This window comes from Perognathus longimembris, chromosome 17 (assembly GCF_023159225.1).
Source record: "Perognathus longimembris pacificus isolate PPM17 chromosome 17, ASM2315922v1, whole genome shotgun sequence".
Classification (NCBI taxonomy): domain Eukaryota; kingdom Metazoa; phylum Chordata; class Mammalia; order Rodentia; family Heteromyidae; genus Perognathus; species Perognathus longimembris.
In genome coordinates this window covers 13,561,115-13,578,610 of record NC_063177.1, presented here as the reverse complement: position 1 = coordinate 13,578,610, position 17,496 = coordinate 13,561,115, and the positions used below count along the sequence as shown (strand labels likewise).

The following is a 17,496-nucleotide window of genomic DNA, read 5'->3' as shown; positions in this document are numbered from 1 at the left end:
TATCCAGACCTCACATTGTTATTAGGTGTTAATTAATCTGCTCCTGAAACCAACCGGATAGATTTTTTGTTTTTGTCGTTGTTTTAGTTTTTGGGTCATGGGGCTTGAACTCAGGACTTTTGGTCAAGGCTAGTGCTCTACCATGTTGAAACCACAGTGCCACTCTCAGTTTTCTAGGGGTTAATTGGAGATAAGACTTTCCTGCCCAGGCTGGCTTTGAACCACAATCCTCAGATCTTAGCTTCCTGAGTAGGTAGGATTACAGGCATGAGTCACCAGTGTCTAGCTATAAATGGATTTTTGTTGATGTGTTCTTACATGCTAATATGCTATGCTTTCTTTCTTGTTTTCTTGCATGGCAGCCACCTCTTATCTGCCATGCCCAGCACCTGAACATCAACTTGTAAGTGCCTGCTTGCCTGTCTTCATGCCCTGCTTCACTTCTGTTTTGTTAGCCCCTGAGGCAGGGCCCACCCACCCAGCACACAGACACCCTCTGTGTGTGACTCACACCACTCCGAGATCCAGGGCATAGAGCAAGAGAGCATTCATGCACACATTGACGATGTTTGCTGCAATCCCAGTAACAACCTGAGGCATAATGATGCCCTGAAATCCCCAAACAAAGAGAAAAAAATGAGCATTTCCACAAGAGAGTTAGCTAGGCTGTCAAGTGAACATTCATAGGTAAATGGAACAGTTTTTCTTTTTCCTTTTGTGCCAGTTCTGGGGCTTGAACACAAGGCCTGGTGCTGCCCCTGAGCTCTTTTTCCACTCATGGCTAATGGTCTACCACTTTGAGCCACAGCTCTGCTTCTGGTTTTCTGGTAAGAGTCTCATGAGCCACAAATGCCCAGCTTAAATAGGACAATTTTTAAGGAGGGCAAAGTCACCCAAGATTGGAGAAACAGAAAGGATCAGATGTGTCTCCTTCATTGGGATGGCTTCAGCCAAGCCAACCAGGAGCTCCTAAATGTTTCTGTAGGCCCTGGTGGGTCAGATGCTCTAAAAGCAGCAGAGAGAGAAGAAAAGGAGGGAAAATCACAAAACAGGCACTACAGGTGAGATGGGGTGGGAGGGGGGATGGAGAAGACAAACCATTCAGGAGACACTGGGGCCATGCTGCTTGACTGCTCTGGGCTAGGTGAGCATCTACCACGTGTGTGGGAAATGTCTAATGGTGCCACTTGTTTCTTTCCTTTGTGCATAAACTCAGAGTGTGTGTGTGTGTGCGCACGCACGTGTGTGTATGTGTGTGTACACATGTGTGCACATACACATGTACACCAGTCCTGGGGCTTGAACTCAGGGTTTGGGCACTGTCTCTGAGCTTTTTTGCTCAAGATTAGCACTCTAGCACTTGAGCCACAGTGCCACTTCTGGCTCTTTGGATAGTTTATTGGAGAGAAATGCCTCATGGACTTTCCTGCCCAGGCTGACTTTGAGCAGCAATCCTCAGATCTTAGTCTCTTGAGTAGCTAGGATTACAGGTGTGAGCTACTGGCACCTAGTTATATTCATCGATTTTTGTAGAAAAGTCCTTGTAATGGGGGAAAAAAGAAAATGGGAGACAATTCCTTCAAAATACTTACCATATCTTTCCAGGAGTACGGAGCAAAAACATAAAAAGATTACCTGACTCTGCAAGTATCTTGTCTGCAGCTGGAACAGGAATGCTGCCTAGACAGTAAGCAGAAAATAACAAGAGTAGATTTCATTCCTGCCTTGTTGCTGCTGTTGTTTTGTGGTAATGTGGATGAAACCCAGGCACATGCAAGATAAGTGCTTTATCAATGATCTCTAACCCCAGTCCCAGTAGATAACTAAATATATATACATATATATATAAGTATATATATATGTGTGTATATATATATATATATATGTCCTGGAGCTTGAACGCAGAGCCTAGGTACTGTCCCTGAGCTGTTTTGTTCAAGACTGGTACTCTATCACTTGAGCCACAAGTCTGGCTTTTTTATAGTTAATTGGAGATAAGAGGCGCATACTTTCCTACTGGCTTTGAACCATGATCCTCCGATCTCAGCCTGCTGAGTAGCTAGGATAAGCCACTGATTCATGTCTACCAGTAGATACTTTTTTTTTGCCAGTCCTGGCTCTTAGATGCAGGGCCTGAGCACTGTCCCTGGGTTCTTTTTGCTCAAGGCTAGCACTCTACCTCTTGAACCATAGCACCACTTCTGACTTTTTCTGTTTACGTGGTGCTGAGGAACTGAACCCAGGGCTTCATGCATGCTAGGCAAGCACTCTACCACTAAGCCACATTCCCAGCCCAGTAGATACTTTTTAATAAGATATTTTACTAAGATACCAGTGGCTCATGCCTGCAATCCTAGCTACTCAAGAGGTAAAACTCAGAAGGATTGTGGTTTGAGGCCATTCCAAGCAAAAAGTTCACAAGACTTACATCTTAACTAATAAAAAAATTGAGCACAGTGGTATTAAAGTCCAGATGGCCCTATTTAAAAAAACAACAACAACAGAGCAAAAGGGTTCTAGAGTGCTTGTCTAGCAAGCACAAAGCCCAAGTTCAGCCCTGGTAATATACACACACACACACATACCCCTCTATTAGCAATATAATTATCTTTTTTCGGGGCAGGGGTGGGGATTGAACTCTGGGATTGGGTGCCATCCCTAGGCTTTATTTTTCTCAAAGCTAGTGCACTATCACTTGAGCCACAGCTCCACTTCCAGCTTTTTGGTAATTAATTGGTGATAAGAGACTTTCTTGCCTGGGCTTGCTTTCAACTGCAATTCTCAGATCGCAGCCTCCTATGTAGCTAGGATTACAGGCATGAGGCACTGACACCCAACCAAACTTTGACATACTCAAATTCAGAAAACCAGATCCATATAAACAGAGTTAGAGATTTACTCCCTAAGGAATAGACACAGGCAAGTTCTCACTGGCTGAAGCAAAAGCCATGGCCTTGGCCTTCTGGATAGCTTTGAGGGGTGCCTAGTAATCATTGTGATGAATGTGCATTCAAAGGTAACCTTGAGCTGGGTGCCCGTGACTCATGCCTTTCATGCTACTAAGGAGGCTGATATCTGGAGGATCACAGTTCAAAGCCAGCCCAGGAAAAAAATTACACGAGACTCAAAAGTTTAATAACAAAAGAATGAATCTATAAATGGAAAGAATATAAATCCCAGGCACACTGAGATTCCATGGAAAGACAACAAAAACAATGAAATGTTGGCAAGGACCCTGAGGAAATGTACCCCTCATTCACCTCTGGTAGGGATGTTAATTGGTACAACCACTTTGAGAATCAGTTTGGAAGTTCCTCAAAACCTTAAAAATAAACAGACATTAAAAATGAAATGACCCAAGCTAGGTGCTGATGACTCATGCCTATAATCCTAGCTACTCAGGAGGCTGAGGTCTGAGCCCTGAGGTTCAAAGCCAGCCCAGGCAAGAATGTCAGTGAGACTCTATCTCCAATTAACCACCAGAAAACAACAACAACAACAACAACAAAAATAAGTGGCACTGTGGCTGAAAGCGGTAGAGTGCTAGCCTTGAGCAAAAAGAGCTCAGAAACAGCAGCTAGGCCCAGAGTTCAAGCCCCACAACCAATTAAAAAAAAAAAGGCATATATACACAATGAGGTCAGCCATAAAGAACAAAGTCATGCCATTTGCAAGACAATGAATGGAACTGGAGATCATCATGTTAAATGAAATAAGCTAGATTCACGTAGAAAAACATCACGTGTTTGTTTTTCTCTGATGTGAAATACAGATAGAAAAAATGGAATGAAAGAAGGAGGGGAACAGTTGAGGAAGAAAAGGGGGACAGGGTGGAGGGGGAAATATGGTCAAAGTACATTACATACATGTGTTAAAATGTCTCAAAAGAAATTACTTTCTAAAATCAATATGCACTTAATAGAAAGAAACATAACAGTCTTAAAACTTACAGGCAGCGCTGGAATGAAAACCATCACATAAACTTGGGCTATCCTGAAATAAACAATAAAATAGTCTTCAGTTAATAATAAAATAGTATTTGTTCATACTCTCTTCAAGCTGAACAGAGTAGGTCCTAAAAATTACAACTAAAAAAAATCTGTGGGTGAAAATGATTCACAGCTTTGGTTTTCTGCCCAACATGAGCTCTGTGAAATGTCCACCATCTAAGAGGAAGCTGGACAACTTGGACATTTTTCAAGTTCTTCTTGGCCTAAAAGATAAAGTGAGCACAAAAAGTGAACTAAAACTCTAGCACAATTCAGAAACCATCTGAAATCTCCAGAACTACTTCATAGTGAGTAAGAATCTTCTAGAAAGGACCATGTATCCTAGGGGCAACACAAAAGATCATACTGGAACTGTAGGTCTAAAAAACAAATAAAATAATCCAGGCCAAGTATGGTACCTCACACCTGTCATCCCAGCCATTTGGGAGGCAGAGACTGAGAGGATCACAGTTCAAGGCCAGCCCAGGCAGGTTGGTGAGACTCTAAGCTAGACATGGTGGTACATGTCTGTCATCCCAGCTTCCTGGGGGTCATAAATAGGAGGATTTCAATTCCAGAGCAAAAAAAGTGAGATCCTATAGGAAAAGCAACTAAAAGATAACTGCATAACTGAAAAATAACTAAAGTGAAAGAAAGAGCTGGGGCCATGGCTCAAGTAGTAGAGTGCCTGCCTAGCAAACAAGCACAGGGCTCATAGTTTAAATCCCAGTACCACTAAAAAGAAAGAAAGGAAGGAAGAAAGAATCCAAAACTCCAATAACAATAACTCTAAAAAGTAAAGACAATCGTGCTGGTATTCTACTATTGTCTGGAAATGTGGAACAATACATGAAAGAACACATGAACACATTATCCTGGGGCAGGTCCCTGAAGCTGGGGTCTAGGCTCACAGTCACAGCTTCCATTTGCAAGGGTTTGAGTCCAGCTAATGAGCTGCATACAGCAGCCCAGGTGTAATGGCAGACTGCCCCTTACTCTGAACCGACAACCATGAGTAGTACTGCTGACCTGGCAACTTCCGGGTCTTGCTGTAGGAGCAGGAGGAGGTGTTCAGTGTTGATGAAGATGGCCCAGCAAGGGAAGCAGCATAGCAGCAAGATGAGGATTCCTCTCTGCAGTATGATGCCCACACGTTTCAGGTTCCTACCCCCAAAGGACTTGGGGAAAAAACGGGCAGAGAAAGAATGCTATGGTCTATTAGCAGCCCAAGGCCTAGAGCAGCCACTTCCTGTAGCCCAGCTGTGGCTCAAGCAGCCATTCCTTCTGAAGTCAGCAGTGCAGGTGAGCTGCAGGCCCAGGGGTAGCCAGTGAGCTAGTTGCCACCATGGCGTTCTACCAATCCTGAAATTGGTCCCTACTCTTGGGAACTGAGGCAGGTAACCAGGAATCTTGGAAACTGTGAGACAGGGGTTGAAGCTTCAGGAGATGTTGGTTGTGGTACAAGGTGAGGGAGGGAGGGGTCCAAGGCCAGGCAAACCTTAGTGGGGCAGAGGAAGAAAAATGCACACATTATTGGGAAAGCCAAGTGGGTTCACCCAATGATTTTATCCCAAGGCCCCTGAAAGAGGGCAGGCCCCATGGTGGCAAACAATGGAAGAAGCCTTGATGGGGGCTGAGTTCAGAATGGAAGTCAGGACACAGAATGCAAAGAACTCTTTGAGAAGTTTCAGGGGCAGTACAGACAAGGAAGAAAAAGGGAAACATAGCCCTGAGCAGGTAAAGCTGAGGACAGAACTAGCTGTTACACAACCATGATGGGAGGCCAATGGTTTGGACTGAGCTCCTGTATCAGACCAGACCACATGGAACCAAAACGAAGTCCCTTATACTATCTAGAACTGTATTGCTGTGGTTTTGTCCTGTGACACAGGAGAGCTCCCTGCCCTATACACACATTCCCCTAGAAGCACTGTGTTTGCCCTAGTGACCACAGATTAGACACTTCCCTGGGCAGTCTCTAGCATAAAGGGTAATTGTCCTCACCTGAGACATCAGTGTGTCACAAGCCGAGGCTAAGCCCGTTCCGACTGAGATCCCAGTAACATTCACAACCTGCAAGAAACAACCGGTGCCACAGATACCATCACCATCAAACAGCTCACTTTACACCAAGGGACCTCATCTTTAAAGAGCTACTCATGACTGCACATGTCAGGCTCAGTATTTCAGATCCAATAGGATCCTTGCTGACTATGGAACAAGATATACTTCTAACCAAAGAATATACTCTTAACTCTGTGTCAACTGGGGAAAGTCCACACCTAGTTTTTCTTAATGTGGTGTGTTATCATCTCTCTGTTTAAAGTCAGGCACTGTGATGCATGCCTGTAGTCCCAGCTACTCAGGAGGCCAGAAGATCACTTAGTTCAAGGAGTCTGATGCCAGCCTCAGTAACAGAGCAAGATCTTGCTTTGAAAAATAAAAAAGAAAAAGAAAAAAGGAAAAATTAAATAGGTAAAAGTTACATTTTGGCTGATGCCTATAGGCCATAGACCCAATCATGTGTCCCCTATATGAGAATCTACTCAGAAAATTCTCTCTGCCCTCTGTGCCTAATGTTTGTCTGACCCTTGAAAACTAGTTCAGCAAAAAATCCTGAGGTTTTCTTCAGAGCAGAACAGCAAGCAGTCTGATTGGTGCTGAGCTCTCTGGGCCCCTATGTCTACACCCCTGTCCCTCAGCCCAAGTCCACGAGCTATTCATGCATCCTTCCATGACAAGGCTTCTGTGACCCTTAGTCTGTGTATAGAAAAATGTCTTTCAGGTTAAATAAAACAATAAGACACTTATAAATCCTTTCATATTATACACAAATTGTAATAACATCGAGATTTTATTTATTTTTGCAGTGTTGATGATTAAAACCAGAACTTTACTTATGTCAGGCAACATCCCCAGCTCTAGGTCCAGTGTAGAAGTGTGAACACCTGCAATCTCAGCACTTGGGAGGTGGAAGCAAGAAGATCATGAGTTCAAGGTCAGCCTAGACTACAAAGATGCTTTGTCTCTCAAAACAAAATTTTTTTAATCAAAAAGTTCACATAGGGCTGGGGATATACCCTAGCAGCAAGAGTGCCTGCCTCGGATACACGAGGCCCTAGGTTCGATTCCCCAGCACCACATATACGGAAAACGGCCAAAAGCGGCACTGTGGCTCAAGTGGCAGAGTGCTAGCCTTGAGCGGGAAGAAGCCAGGGACAGTGCTCAGGCCCTGAGTCCAAGGCCCAGGACTGGCAAAAAAAAAAAAAAAAAAAAAAAGTTCACATAAATGTTATCTAGCTATGGTGTAAATGACTCTACTATCTTGCCAAGTTAGTTACAGTTTAAGTCTAAAAGGCAAAGCAAAGTTTCGCCACCCACTGGCTAAGGACAACAGCAGAGCTCCCTTAAAGCTTCATCTGGGGCCACACCTGCCTGTGGAGCTCACCAACCTTCCTATACACCCTCCTCACGCCTTTCCACAGTGGTGAACCATATTTCCTAGTTCCTGCCACTTTTACACCTCAAACCAGGCATCTTCCTGCCTTCTTATTTTGAGGGGTTTGCAGGATAAACAGGAGGGAAGAAATCTAAAACCAATCCTTCAAATGGCAACTTGTATTAATGGCTTACTTCTGTATCTTGGGTTTTTTGTTTGTTTTGTGCTAATAATGGGGCTTAGACTCAGGGCCTGGGCACTGTCCTTGAGCTTTTTCTGCTCAAGGATGGCACTCTGGCACTTGAGCTGTAGCTTCACTTAGGGCTTTTTTTTTGCCAGTCCTGAGGCCTGAACTCAGGGCCTGAGCACTGCCCCTGGCTTCTTTTTGCTCAAGGCTAGCACTCTACCACTTGAGCCACAGCGTCACTTCTGGCCTTTTCTATATATGTGTTGCTGAGGAATCGAACCCTGGGCCTCATGTATACGAGGCAAGCACTCTACCACTAGGCCATATTCCCAGCCCCATCACTTAGGGATTTTTGCTGGTTAATTGTAGATAAGTTTCACAGACTTTCCTGCCTAGGCTGTCTTTGAACCATGATCCTTATATCTCAGCCTCCTGAGGAGCTAGGATTTAGGCATGAGCCACTAGTGCCAGGCTCTTCTGTATCATTTGTTAACATTGCAAGCATCTAAGGCAAAACAAATACTTTATAAGTAATGCAAAAAAAATAAATAAAACCAATCCTTCCTCTTCTTCTCTCCCTCCCTCCCTCCCTTCCTCACCCCACCCCCTTTCTCTTTTTGTGGTATTGGCATTTGAACTGAGGGCCTTGTGCTTGTTAGGTAGATGCTGTACCACTGGCTATAACCGCAGTCCCAAAACCTTAATTCAGTTTTATTTTCTTCAAAATGTACTTTTAAATCATTTCAATGAAACAAATAAAAGAGCAGAAGTCTCCATGCTACAGAGCGGAAAAGCTGACAGGGTGGGGCAGGAGGGCAGAAGGACAAGCAACTGACAGCCAGCTGACTCAGAGGTGGGACACCTGTGCCATGTGTCTTTCTGAAATATTGGGTTGGGCCAGATCTGTGCCAGGAGCCAAGTTTGGCAAAAGTGAACTTAAGATTTGTGAGGAGAGAGAACCACAAAGATAAACATCAGCACAAAGTGGTCAGAGCCAAGACTCAGCAGCTACAGGGCCCAGGGACCTGGGGGAGAGCCGGATGGCCTTGGAGGAGAGGCGGAGAGGGGGAGGGCCACCCAGGAAGTGGTATGGGAAAACGAAGAAAGGGAGAGATTCTGGAATGTGGGAGATAAAGTGAGCAGAACTTGCTGACTGATTGACCTTCAGGATATAAAAACTTAAAAGATGGACAGGGGATGTTGTTTAATGGTGGAATGCCAGGAAGTACTTTCAAACACTGGGTTGGATGAGTCCCTCTAGCTTTCAGATTATCCACACTCCAAGCGGTTGCCTGAGCCTGAAGCTCAGGTCATGGATGATAATAATGAATTGGGAGACACCAATAAACAGACACAGAAAATGGAGCTGGGCATGGTGACTTCTATCTATATTCCTAGCTAATATAGAGGCTGAAACCAGAAGGATCAAAGTTTGAGAGAGGATTTGGAGACACCAATAAATAGACAAAGAAAGTGGAACTGAGGAAGGTGACTCACCTCTGGAATCCCAGCTATCCTAGAGACTGAAATTGGAAGGATCAAAGTTTAAGGCCAGCCCAGGTATAAAAGTTCATGAGATCCCCATCTCAATCAATAAGAATCTGAGTGTGGTGGCATGTGCCTGTCATTCCAGTTATGTGGGAAGCATGAACAAGAGGATCAAGGTCTAGGCTGGCATGGTTAAAAAGCAAGACCCATGAATTCAAACATTAGTGAGAGTGGAAAAGGCTAGAAGAGGGGTTCAAATAATAGAACACTTGTCTAGCAAGTGCAAATCTCTGAATTCAAATACCAGTTCACTCCTTCCCCCTCCCCCCCCAAAAAAAACCCTGAAAGAAGAAAGAGGGGTGAAAAAAGAGATGCAAGTGTCAGAGAGGCCAGAATGAAATGCCATAGTAGTTTCCTAATACTGGGCCACGGGTGAAGGTCACAGTGACCTGGCAAGGTGCCAGGCAGGAAGTCAAGTGGGATACAGGTGTGAGAGAAGATGAAGGGGTCCTAGCAGGAGCAACCCCACGAGGTCAAGGTCTGGAAGGATGGTTGAAGGGGGGACCTGGCAGGGCTCTGATTGAGAGGTTGATAGGAAAGGTAACATTTCTGCTGTGGGTCTACATGAAAGGTGGAAATGGGCAGATGAGGAACCGGAAGTGGACTCTGAGGAAGGTGGAAGGGGTTGGAGCCTTCCTGGGATGACAGCAGAGCCTGGGAGAGAAAAGGAGACATCCAGGCTGAGGTCAATGACTGGCCAAGAGGTGTGATAAACAAGAAAGAAGATGTAACTGTGCCAGGAACCTAGAGAAGCTGTCCAGAAATGAGCCCTGGGAAGCAGGGCCAGGAAAATACCCAGCCTTGATCCACCCTCTGATTGTCTCCTGCTAATTCACATCACACAAGAACTAGGATATAGCACAGGCAAGGACTCTGATGCCTGATCCCAAGCACAGGACATCTATTCCTGGACACTGGGACAGCCCTTCTTGACCTGCTAGAGGCCCAATCTAATAAGGAAGCAGAAATGTCCCCAGCCCCTAATTAATACAGATAACTGGCCCATACATAAAATGTAATTCCACACAGCCTGGTCTCCTCTCCTGTAAGACTAATGAGAAACTTACTTCTGTGACCTTCTGTGGTCTTACTGGGTATCCCCACCTTGGGGTTGGGAGGGGATGGGAGGACAGACAGAAAAGACATTTTCTAAGATGGGGGGGGGGGATATCTGCCATCATCATCAGGAGGAGTCTTTGTCATCTTGTTTGGAAGCCTGAACTAAACATAAAACACACAAGCTGTCCACAGAAGCACTAACAAGGAGAGACTTCAAAGAAGGTGTAATTCCAATCCACACTAATAAACAGACACCTTTGACAAAGTGAAATAGTGCGGACTTCATGAAGTGTATATAACTCAGTTAATGGATTTGTTGGTTTGCTTTCATAATAGAAAAAAAAATGGAGCTCTTTTGGTTTTCGTAGATAGGCACAATTAGCAACCTTCCTCCAGGAGACCTGGTGCCTTTAGAAGTCTGCTCACAGGCTTGGGGGAAGTAGGGGCCTCGATCTCCTTTCTCCTCGCTGGTGGAAGGGGGAGGGGAGGGTGCTTGCCTGGCACACTCCAGGCCCTGGGTTCACCACAAACTTAAGAACTGAGTTCTTGAAAGTTCAGGGGCTCCGCCGCGCCCTCAGCTCCGAGGAGAAGGCAGCGTCCATGCGAACACCTACCGACACAGCTAGAGTCACGGCGTCCAGCTCCACCTTGCCCAGATGTCCGCAGAATATAGAGCTGACGATGCCGATGAGGAAGAGCATCAGCTGCGCCAGGAACTGCAGAGGGATCGGAGAGGAAAGCGGGGTCACCCTTCTCGTCCCCCCCACCACCACCAAGCGAAGGGAAGGGGCGCTGGCGGAACTCCCGGAGCTGCGCCCCGACACCGCCGCCAAGCTCACCACGGGGCCCGCGAGCGCCGCCAGCTCCGCCGCCTCGCGCAGCACTTCGGGGGGTAGCGCACCCCACAAGCCCCGCAGGCCCCGTAAGGCAACGCGCCACCGGGAGGCATCCGGCCGCCGCTCGGGTCTCAAGGTGACGGCGGCGGCCAAGTCCAAGCTGTCGGGGGCGACCTCGAAGGGCTCGGCGATCGCGGGGGGCTCCATGCCGTGGCCAGGAGGGGCTCCAGTCAGCCTGCAGGGCGCCTTGCGGGAGGCGGAGGCGGAGACAATCCGGTCCCGCTCGCCAATGCCCCCCTGCGGGGGACTCGGGTACCCCGGGACCTGGACTGGGTCGACTGGCCCCGGGCCCCACCCCCAGCCTGCCCCCGGTCTCTCCCTAGCCCCGCCTCTGCGCGGGCCCCCTGTCCAAATACCAATGGTCGCAGACCCCCGGGAGGGTCGGGCTGGGGGAAGACCCCCCTCGCCCCACCCTATCCCCATTCCATCCCCACCCCATCCCCGCCCCATCCCTGCCCCATCCCCACCCCATCCCACCCTCACCCCATCCCCACCCCATCCCCACCCCATCCCCACCCCCATCCCATCCCATCCCATCCCCATCCCCACCCCCACCCTATCACCACCCATCCCCATCTCATCCCCATCCCATCACCAGGCAGAGCGCTTGAGGGTCAGGGATGGAGAATGGGGTGGAGGTGGGGTCTTCTTTACAGAGACTAAAGTGGATTGCAGAAGCAAAAATGTCATTTGTCACCCTCCACGCGCTCAGAGCATTTTTGGAGGGACGTGGGCATGGCAAGACCGTCTCTGGAACCTCGGGGTTCCCTGCTCCTGCAGCCCCTGCACCTGCCCCTCCCACCTGAGGCTGGTTGGAGGAACCCCGTATATCTGGGACCAAGCAGAAAGGGAGACATAGGGTTGTCCTGCGGAAAGGAGAGTGGAGAGGGGTCTGAGGCATTCCAAAGAACTGGGAAAGGGGATTTTCTGGGCTGCCTCAGTCTCGCAGGCCCCTCTGGAAGGGCACATGCTTACTCTGGGTCTCTAGAGAACGATATACATTTACACACCCAAGAAGGACCTCTTAGGGCCTTTTGGTAGTCAGCGCTGGGGGTGGATTGTGCATATAGGGTAGCAGGAAGGGAGGCCCCCGGGTTCCACCCCCAGCAGCAGAGGCAACAAAAATCCCAGTAGTTGGATGTTTTTTACACACAGCTACTTTTGTAATTTTGTTTCTTATCTGTTCTTTCCAGCAAAAGCAACAGCCTCCTCTTGCATCCATTCTAGCACCCAGGGTACTTAAAGTCAAGATTTGCAGTGTGGAATTAACCCTACTAAGAGCTGAACCAAGCAGGGTAGCTAGTAAATCTAAAGCCTTTATTAAAGCTTTGTCCTCTGGACACAGCCAGGAAATAGCACTCTTGTTTGGATCTTCCCAGCTCTCCAACTATGCACCCACAGTGTCTGAAGTCTGGCCTCCAGGTAAAGATCAAAAGTGCCACTGGCCTATTGAATAAAACCTAGGACACAGGAAAGTTATATTGCAAAAATGTATTTTAAATAATTCATAGAGGAGGAATTCCAAAGCATTTTATATATGGGTTTGTGTCTTAGAAAACAGTAGGTAGAAGAAACAGGGAAGGGCTGGGAATATGGCCTAGTGGTAGCGTGCTTGCCTTGTATACATGAAGCCCTATATATGTGGTGATTCCTCAGCACCACATATATAGAAAAAGCTGGAAGTGGCACTGTGGCTCAAGTGGTAGAGTGCTAGCCTTGAGCAAAAAGAAGCCAGGGACAGTACTCAGGCCCTGAGTTCAAGCCCCAGGACTGGCAAAAAACCAAAACAAAACAAGAAACAGGGAAGCATAGATTTATACAGTTAAGTATCCAGGGGTCTTTAATCCAGACAGTGGGGGATGAAATTTTTATTCTAACCTCATTCATCTTGGTCTAAGATATGACATTCACTTTAGGTCCTTCATTAAAAAATACATCTTTGCCCGGCCTCCATGGCTCATGCCTGTAATTCTAGCTACTCAGAAGGCTGATATCTGAGGATTAAAGTTGGAAGTCGAATTAAACTTGGAAGTCAACCTGGGTGGGAAAGTCCATGAAACTTTTTTTTGGTCGGTCATGGGGCTTGAACTCTGGGCCTGGGCACTGTCCCTGAGTTCTTCAGCTCAAGGCTAGTGCTCTACCACTTGAGCCACAGTGACACTTCGGGTTTTTTCTAGTGGTTAATTGGAGATAAGAGTCTCATGGACTTTCCTGCCTGGATGGCTTTGAACTGTGATCCTCAGATCTCGGCCTCCTGAGTAGCTGGGATTACAGGTGTGAGCCACTGGCACCCGGCTCCATGAAACTCATCTCCAATTAACCATCAAAAAGCCAGAAGTGGAGGTGTGGCTCAAGTGGTAGAACACTGGTCTTGAGCAAAATATTTAGGGAGAGTGCGCAAGTCCTGAGTTCAAGTCCCAGTACCAGCAATAACTAAAAAAACCTATAGGTGCAGCTAAATAATGTACATTCTTTAAAGCTGCCACACTTCTGGACCTGTGTCATATGGGTGAGCCAATTTCCACCAGTTCAACTTTACATTTCATTTAGTAAATGCTACTTTGAATTTTGAATTTAGAGCTTTTTCCCAAGCTACTGATACATGATACCACCCTCTTTTAAAAAGGAAGGCAGCCACAGAAAGCTGCAGCTTGCTATCAGTCCTGCAAATCATGAGGGCAAGAATGTTCTATAGTGTGTTGTGTTAACTAACTTTGATGTTTGGTAGCTAGAGGTGTGAAATGCATTGTGGAGTCAGGATTTCTCTCTTTCCCTTCTCCTTCCTTTCTTCCTTCTTTGCTTTATTCCTCCTCTGCCTTTCGTGTGTGTGTGTGTGTGTGTGTGTATGTGGTGTGTGTGTGTGTGTGTGTGTGTGTGTGTGTACATGCTAGGGATTGAACCCAGGGCCCCCTGAGCACACTAAGCTCTACCATTCAGCCATACTTCTAGTCCTAACTTACTTTTAAGTTACAATGGGCTTGTCCAAAAGTTATTACATCATAAGCCTGGAAGCACCTGTATCATTTGACCTGATTATCTCTCTCCTGCCACATCACTGAATTCTTACATATATTCTCACCAAAATCCCTACCACCAAGACTAAAACAACCCCCAGGAGCACAAGCCCTCGACGGAACACCAACTGTTTTCCAGACAATGTATTGCTGTCCACTGGATGCTCAGGCAAAGGTTGTTGTTGGTGCATCTGTGGGTTCAACTGAGTCTCATCCTTTTTTTCAATATCATTCATTACAATCTCTTCATGGTTTTCAGTACCCACTGTGGAGAATAAAGGATTTTAGTTAGCATGTTGAAAGGAAAATGTTGTTTCCAACTGTATGAAAGGTGATAGAGAGGGCTGGGGATATGGCCTAGTGGCAAGAGTGCTTGCCTCGTATACATGAGGCCCTGGGTTCAATTCCCCAGCACCACATATACAGAAAACGGCCAGAAGTGGCGCTGTGGCTCAAGTGGCAGAGTGCTAGCCTTGGGCAAAAAGAAGCCAGGGACAGTGCTCAGGCCCTGAGTCCAAGCCCCAAGACTGGCCAAAAAAAAAAAAAAAAAGGTGATAGAGACTGTGTGCTAATTGTTAGGGGAAAGATAATGTAAGGAGCAGTTGCTACAGTGGTTAAATGAGCCAGATTGTTAACTGGGAGGCAAGAACTTACAGAGGCAACATCCTATACTTGTTGTGGGGAGGTAACTGTTGCCCCTTTAACTATTAACATTTCATAAATTGGACAATGGTAGCTCATGCCTGTAATCTTAGCTACTGAGGAGGCTGAGATCCAAGGATCATGGTTCAAAGCCAGCCTGGAGGGAAAGTCCCTAAGATTCTTATCTCCAATTACCTAGTCAAAATGATGCTGTGGCTCAAGTAGTAGAACACTAGCCTTGAGCACAGAGAGGCTCAGGGACAGAGTCCAAGCTCTGAGTTCAAGCCCCAGAACTGAAAAAATTTTTTCTTCAAAGTACTTTATTGTTGTTTTTTTATGTGTTTCGGATGAGACACTCCAGAGAAAACACCAAAAAACCAGGGAAAATCACTAAGTCAAGCTGAATCACACTCTTGAAGTGAGCTCACTCTAGAGTGCTCATTAGAATTTCACTTTAATTGTAAATTCTCCACCCAAGAGGCTGTTCTAGTTAACATTTTTAATATTCAGGGCATACTCTCCAACTGAGCATGCTTAGGAGTGTTTCTGGATCTACATATGATGAGGCATGTTTCCCCCACAAACCTTCTTGTTTGGGGGTTATTCCCAGTGCACTCCTGGGTATGACTCTTTCATCTCCCTGGTATGCTTGTGGGCTTTGTGCTCACACACACACACACAAAAAAAAAGGAACCCATTACATTTGGCTACATTGCATTGCATTGCTCTCCATTCACTATGTCAACCTGGGGTTTTAGGGAGCACCTTAAGAGTTTCAAGGGACCAACATCCATCTAATAGACAGTCCATCGGGCAAGTGGCCAAAACTGATCCTAGGCCAGGAATTTTGGATACATAGGCAACTGAGACAACATGAATGAAAACTAAGGAAAAACAGAACTGACCACTGCCAGAAATTTAGCCATCTAGGAAGTCCAAAAGCTTACAATGTGATAAAAATGTGGCTATAGGACACCAGAATATGCCACCCAACTATATTCTTCTTTGGTATATTTCAAAGTGGTTTATTCTGAGAAACTGCAGGTCGTAGCTCTGAAAAACTCTCTGTTTGTAAGGCGTTTGCAACTATGAAGAAAATCTACATCAGTTAAAAACATCTATCTTGAGAAAATGGCTGGTGCAACAACCATAGAGAGTTTATGGGAATAACAAGACAAAAGGCCACCTTTATTCACCTTGGATTTCTTTCCCTTGTACTTCCATAACTTGGGTAGCCACCTTCTTTCAGAAGCCACACCCCAATTTCTTTTCTGGAGTTCAGGGTGTGATTAAATATTGTTTTCTCCTGTTAATCTGCCACGTCAATTTAATTCACAGCCCAGCTACAGAAAGTAGGAGGTCATTTGGAATAAAGAACTAATATGACTAAACTGCTCAAGAAACTGGGGAGGTGGAAGGAGTAATTAATTGACAAGAAAAACAAACACATAACCAAATTTGCCAGAGTTTCTTTAGAAGCAATGGTCTAAACAATAAGCTTCTTCAAGCAAGTAATAATCTAAGGACCACCAGGGCCCCATGAAAACAAACATGCAAATGTCAGTTTCTGAGATGTTCCATGCACAGTTGTGCCAGAGATCACAGATCCCTTTTGCAGAAGCCCTGCCTGTTTGAGGCAATGGGTATGCTAGTCTCCCCATCTGATCATTACATATCTGTACTCCTGCATTAACAAGTCACATTGCACCCATATATTTACCCAAGTATCTGTGTCAAGTAAACATTTGAAGCCAGTAACTCACACCTGTAATTCTAGCTACTCCAATCAGCTGAGATCTGAGAATCTTGAATCAAACATAGTCTGGGCATATAAATTAGAGACTCCTATCTTCAAATTAACCAGCTAAAGGATGGAAGTGAGGGTGTGACTCAAATGGTAAAGTGCTAGCCTTGAGCAAAAAAGCCAAGCAAGAATGCCAGGCCTTGAGTTCAAGCCCCAATATACACAAATACATATATATGTATTTATAAATATATTAAAATGTCTTCTATAAAATATAAGTTACATATACATTTTATACATTTATATAATATATATTATTGAAATAGTATATAATTTTAAATAATATATCAGTTATATATAATTTATAATACATTATATTTCCATAAACATATTTATATAAGATATACTACAAATTTCTATAAATTATATAGGTTATAAATTACATGTGTTTAATAATTTATTTTATAATTTTTAATTTTAGTGAAATTTATATAAATTTAATAATTTTAGATTTGGTGGTGGTGGTAGTGGTCATGGGGCTTGAACTCAGGGCCTCAGTACCATCCCTCAGCTCTTTTGCTCAAAGCTAGTGCTCTATCACTCTAAACCACTTCCCCTTTCTTTTCTCATGGTTAATTGGAGAGAAGAGTCTCAGGAATTTTCCTGCTGGGGCTGGATTTGAACTGCAATTCTCAGATCTCAGATCTCAGCTTGTTGAGCAGCTAGACATGAGCCATTAGTTCCTGACTTAGAAATTATTTTATAAGGGGAGGGGAATATGGCCTGGTAGTAGAGTGCTTGCCTCATGTACATGAAGCCCTGGGTTTGATTCCTCAGCACCACATATATAGAAAAATCCAGAAGTGGTGCTATGGCTCAAGTGGTAGAGTGCTAGCCTTGAGCAAAAATAAGCCAGAGACAGTGCTCAGGCCCTGAGTGCAAGCCCCAGGACTGCCAAAAAAAAAAGAGCAAAAAAAT

General features: G+C 45.4%; 2 protein-coding genes across 5 annotated transcripts in view; both read right to left on the bottom strand.

Moving 5' to 3' along the window:
• Positions 1-11,405, bottom strand: part of LOC125366153 (multidrug and toxin extrusion protein 2-like) — a 40,756-nt gene extending 29,351 nt beyond the window's left edge. The window contains exons 1-7 of the mRNA XM_048366631.1: positions 11,062-11,405; positions 10,837-10,938; positions 5,994-6,062; positions 5,019-5,167; positions 3,951-3,993; positions 1,636-1,680; positions 512-609 (exon numbers count right to left, since the gene is read on the bottom strand). Of these exons, the coding sequence (XP_048222588.1) occupies positions 512-609; positions 1,636-1,680; positions 3,951-3,993; positions 5,019-5,167; positions 5,994-6,062; positions 10,837-10,938; positions 11,062-11,265 (710 nt within the window). The 5' untranslated portion in view covers positions 11,266-11,405. The remainder of the gene's footprint in view (positions 1-511; positions 610-1,635; positions 1,681-3,950; positions 3,994-5,018; positions 5,168-5,993; positions 6,063-10,836; positions 10,939-11,061) is intronic.
• The window catches only part of Slc47a1 (solute carrier family 47 member 1), a 40,530-nt gene continuing 24,274 nt past the window's right edge, over positions 1,241-17,496 (bottom strand). Inside the window, exons 17-18 of one of the 4 annotated variants that reach the window (XM_048366633.1) lie at positions 14,124-14,397; positions 1,241-1,267 (exon numbers count right to left, since the gene is read on the bottom strand). In XM_048366633.1, coding sequence (XP_048222590.1) covers positions 14,171-14,397 — 227 coding nt within the window. In that variant the 3' untranslated portion in view covers positions 1,241-1,267; positions 14,124-14,170. Of the gene's footprint in view, positions 1,268-13,439; positions 14,007-14,123; positions 14,398-17,496 lie in introns of those variants that run through there. The other 3 variants (XM_048366632.1, XM_048366634.1, XM_048366635.1) reach the window with 3 other exon arrangements.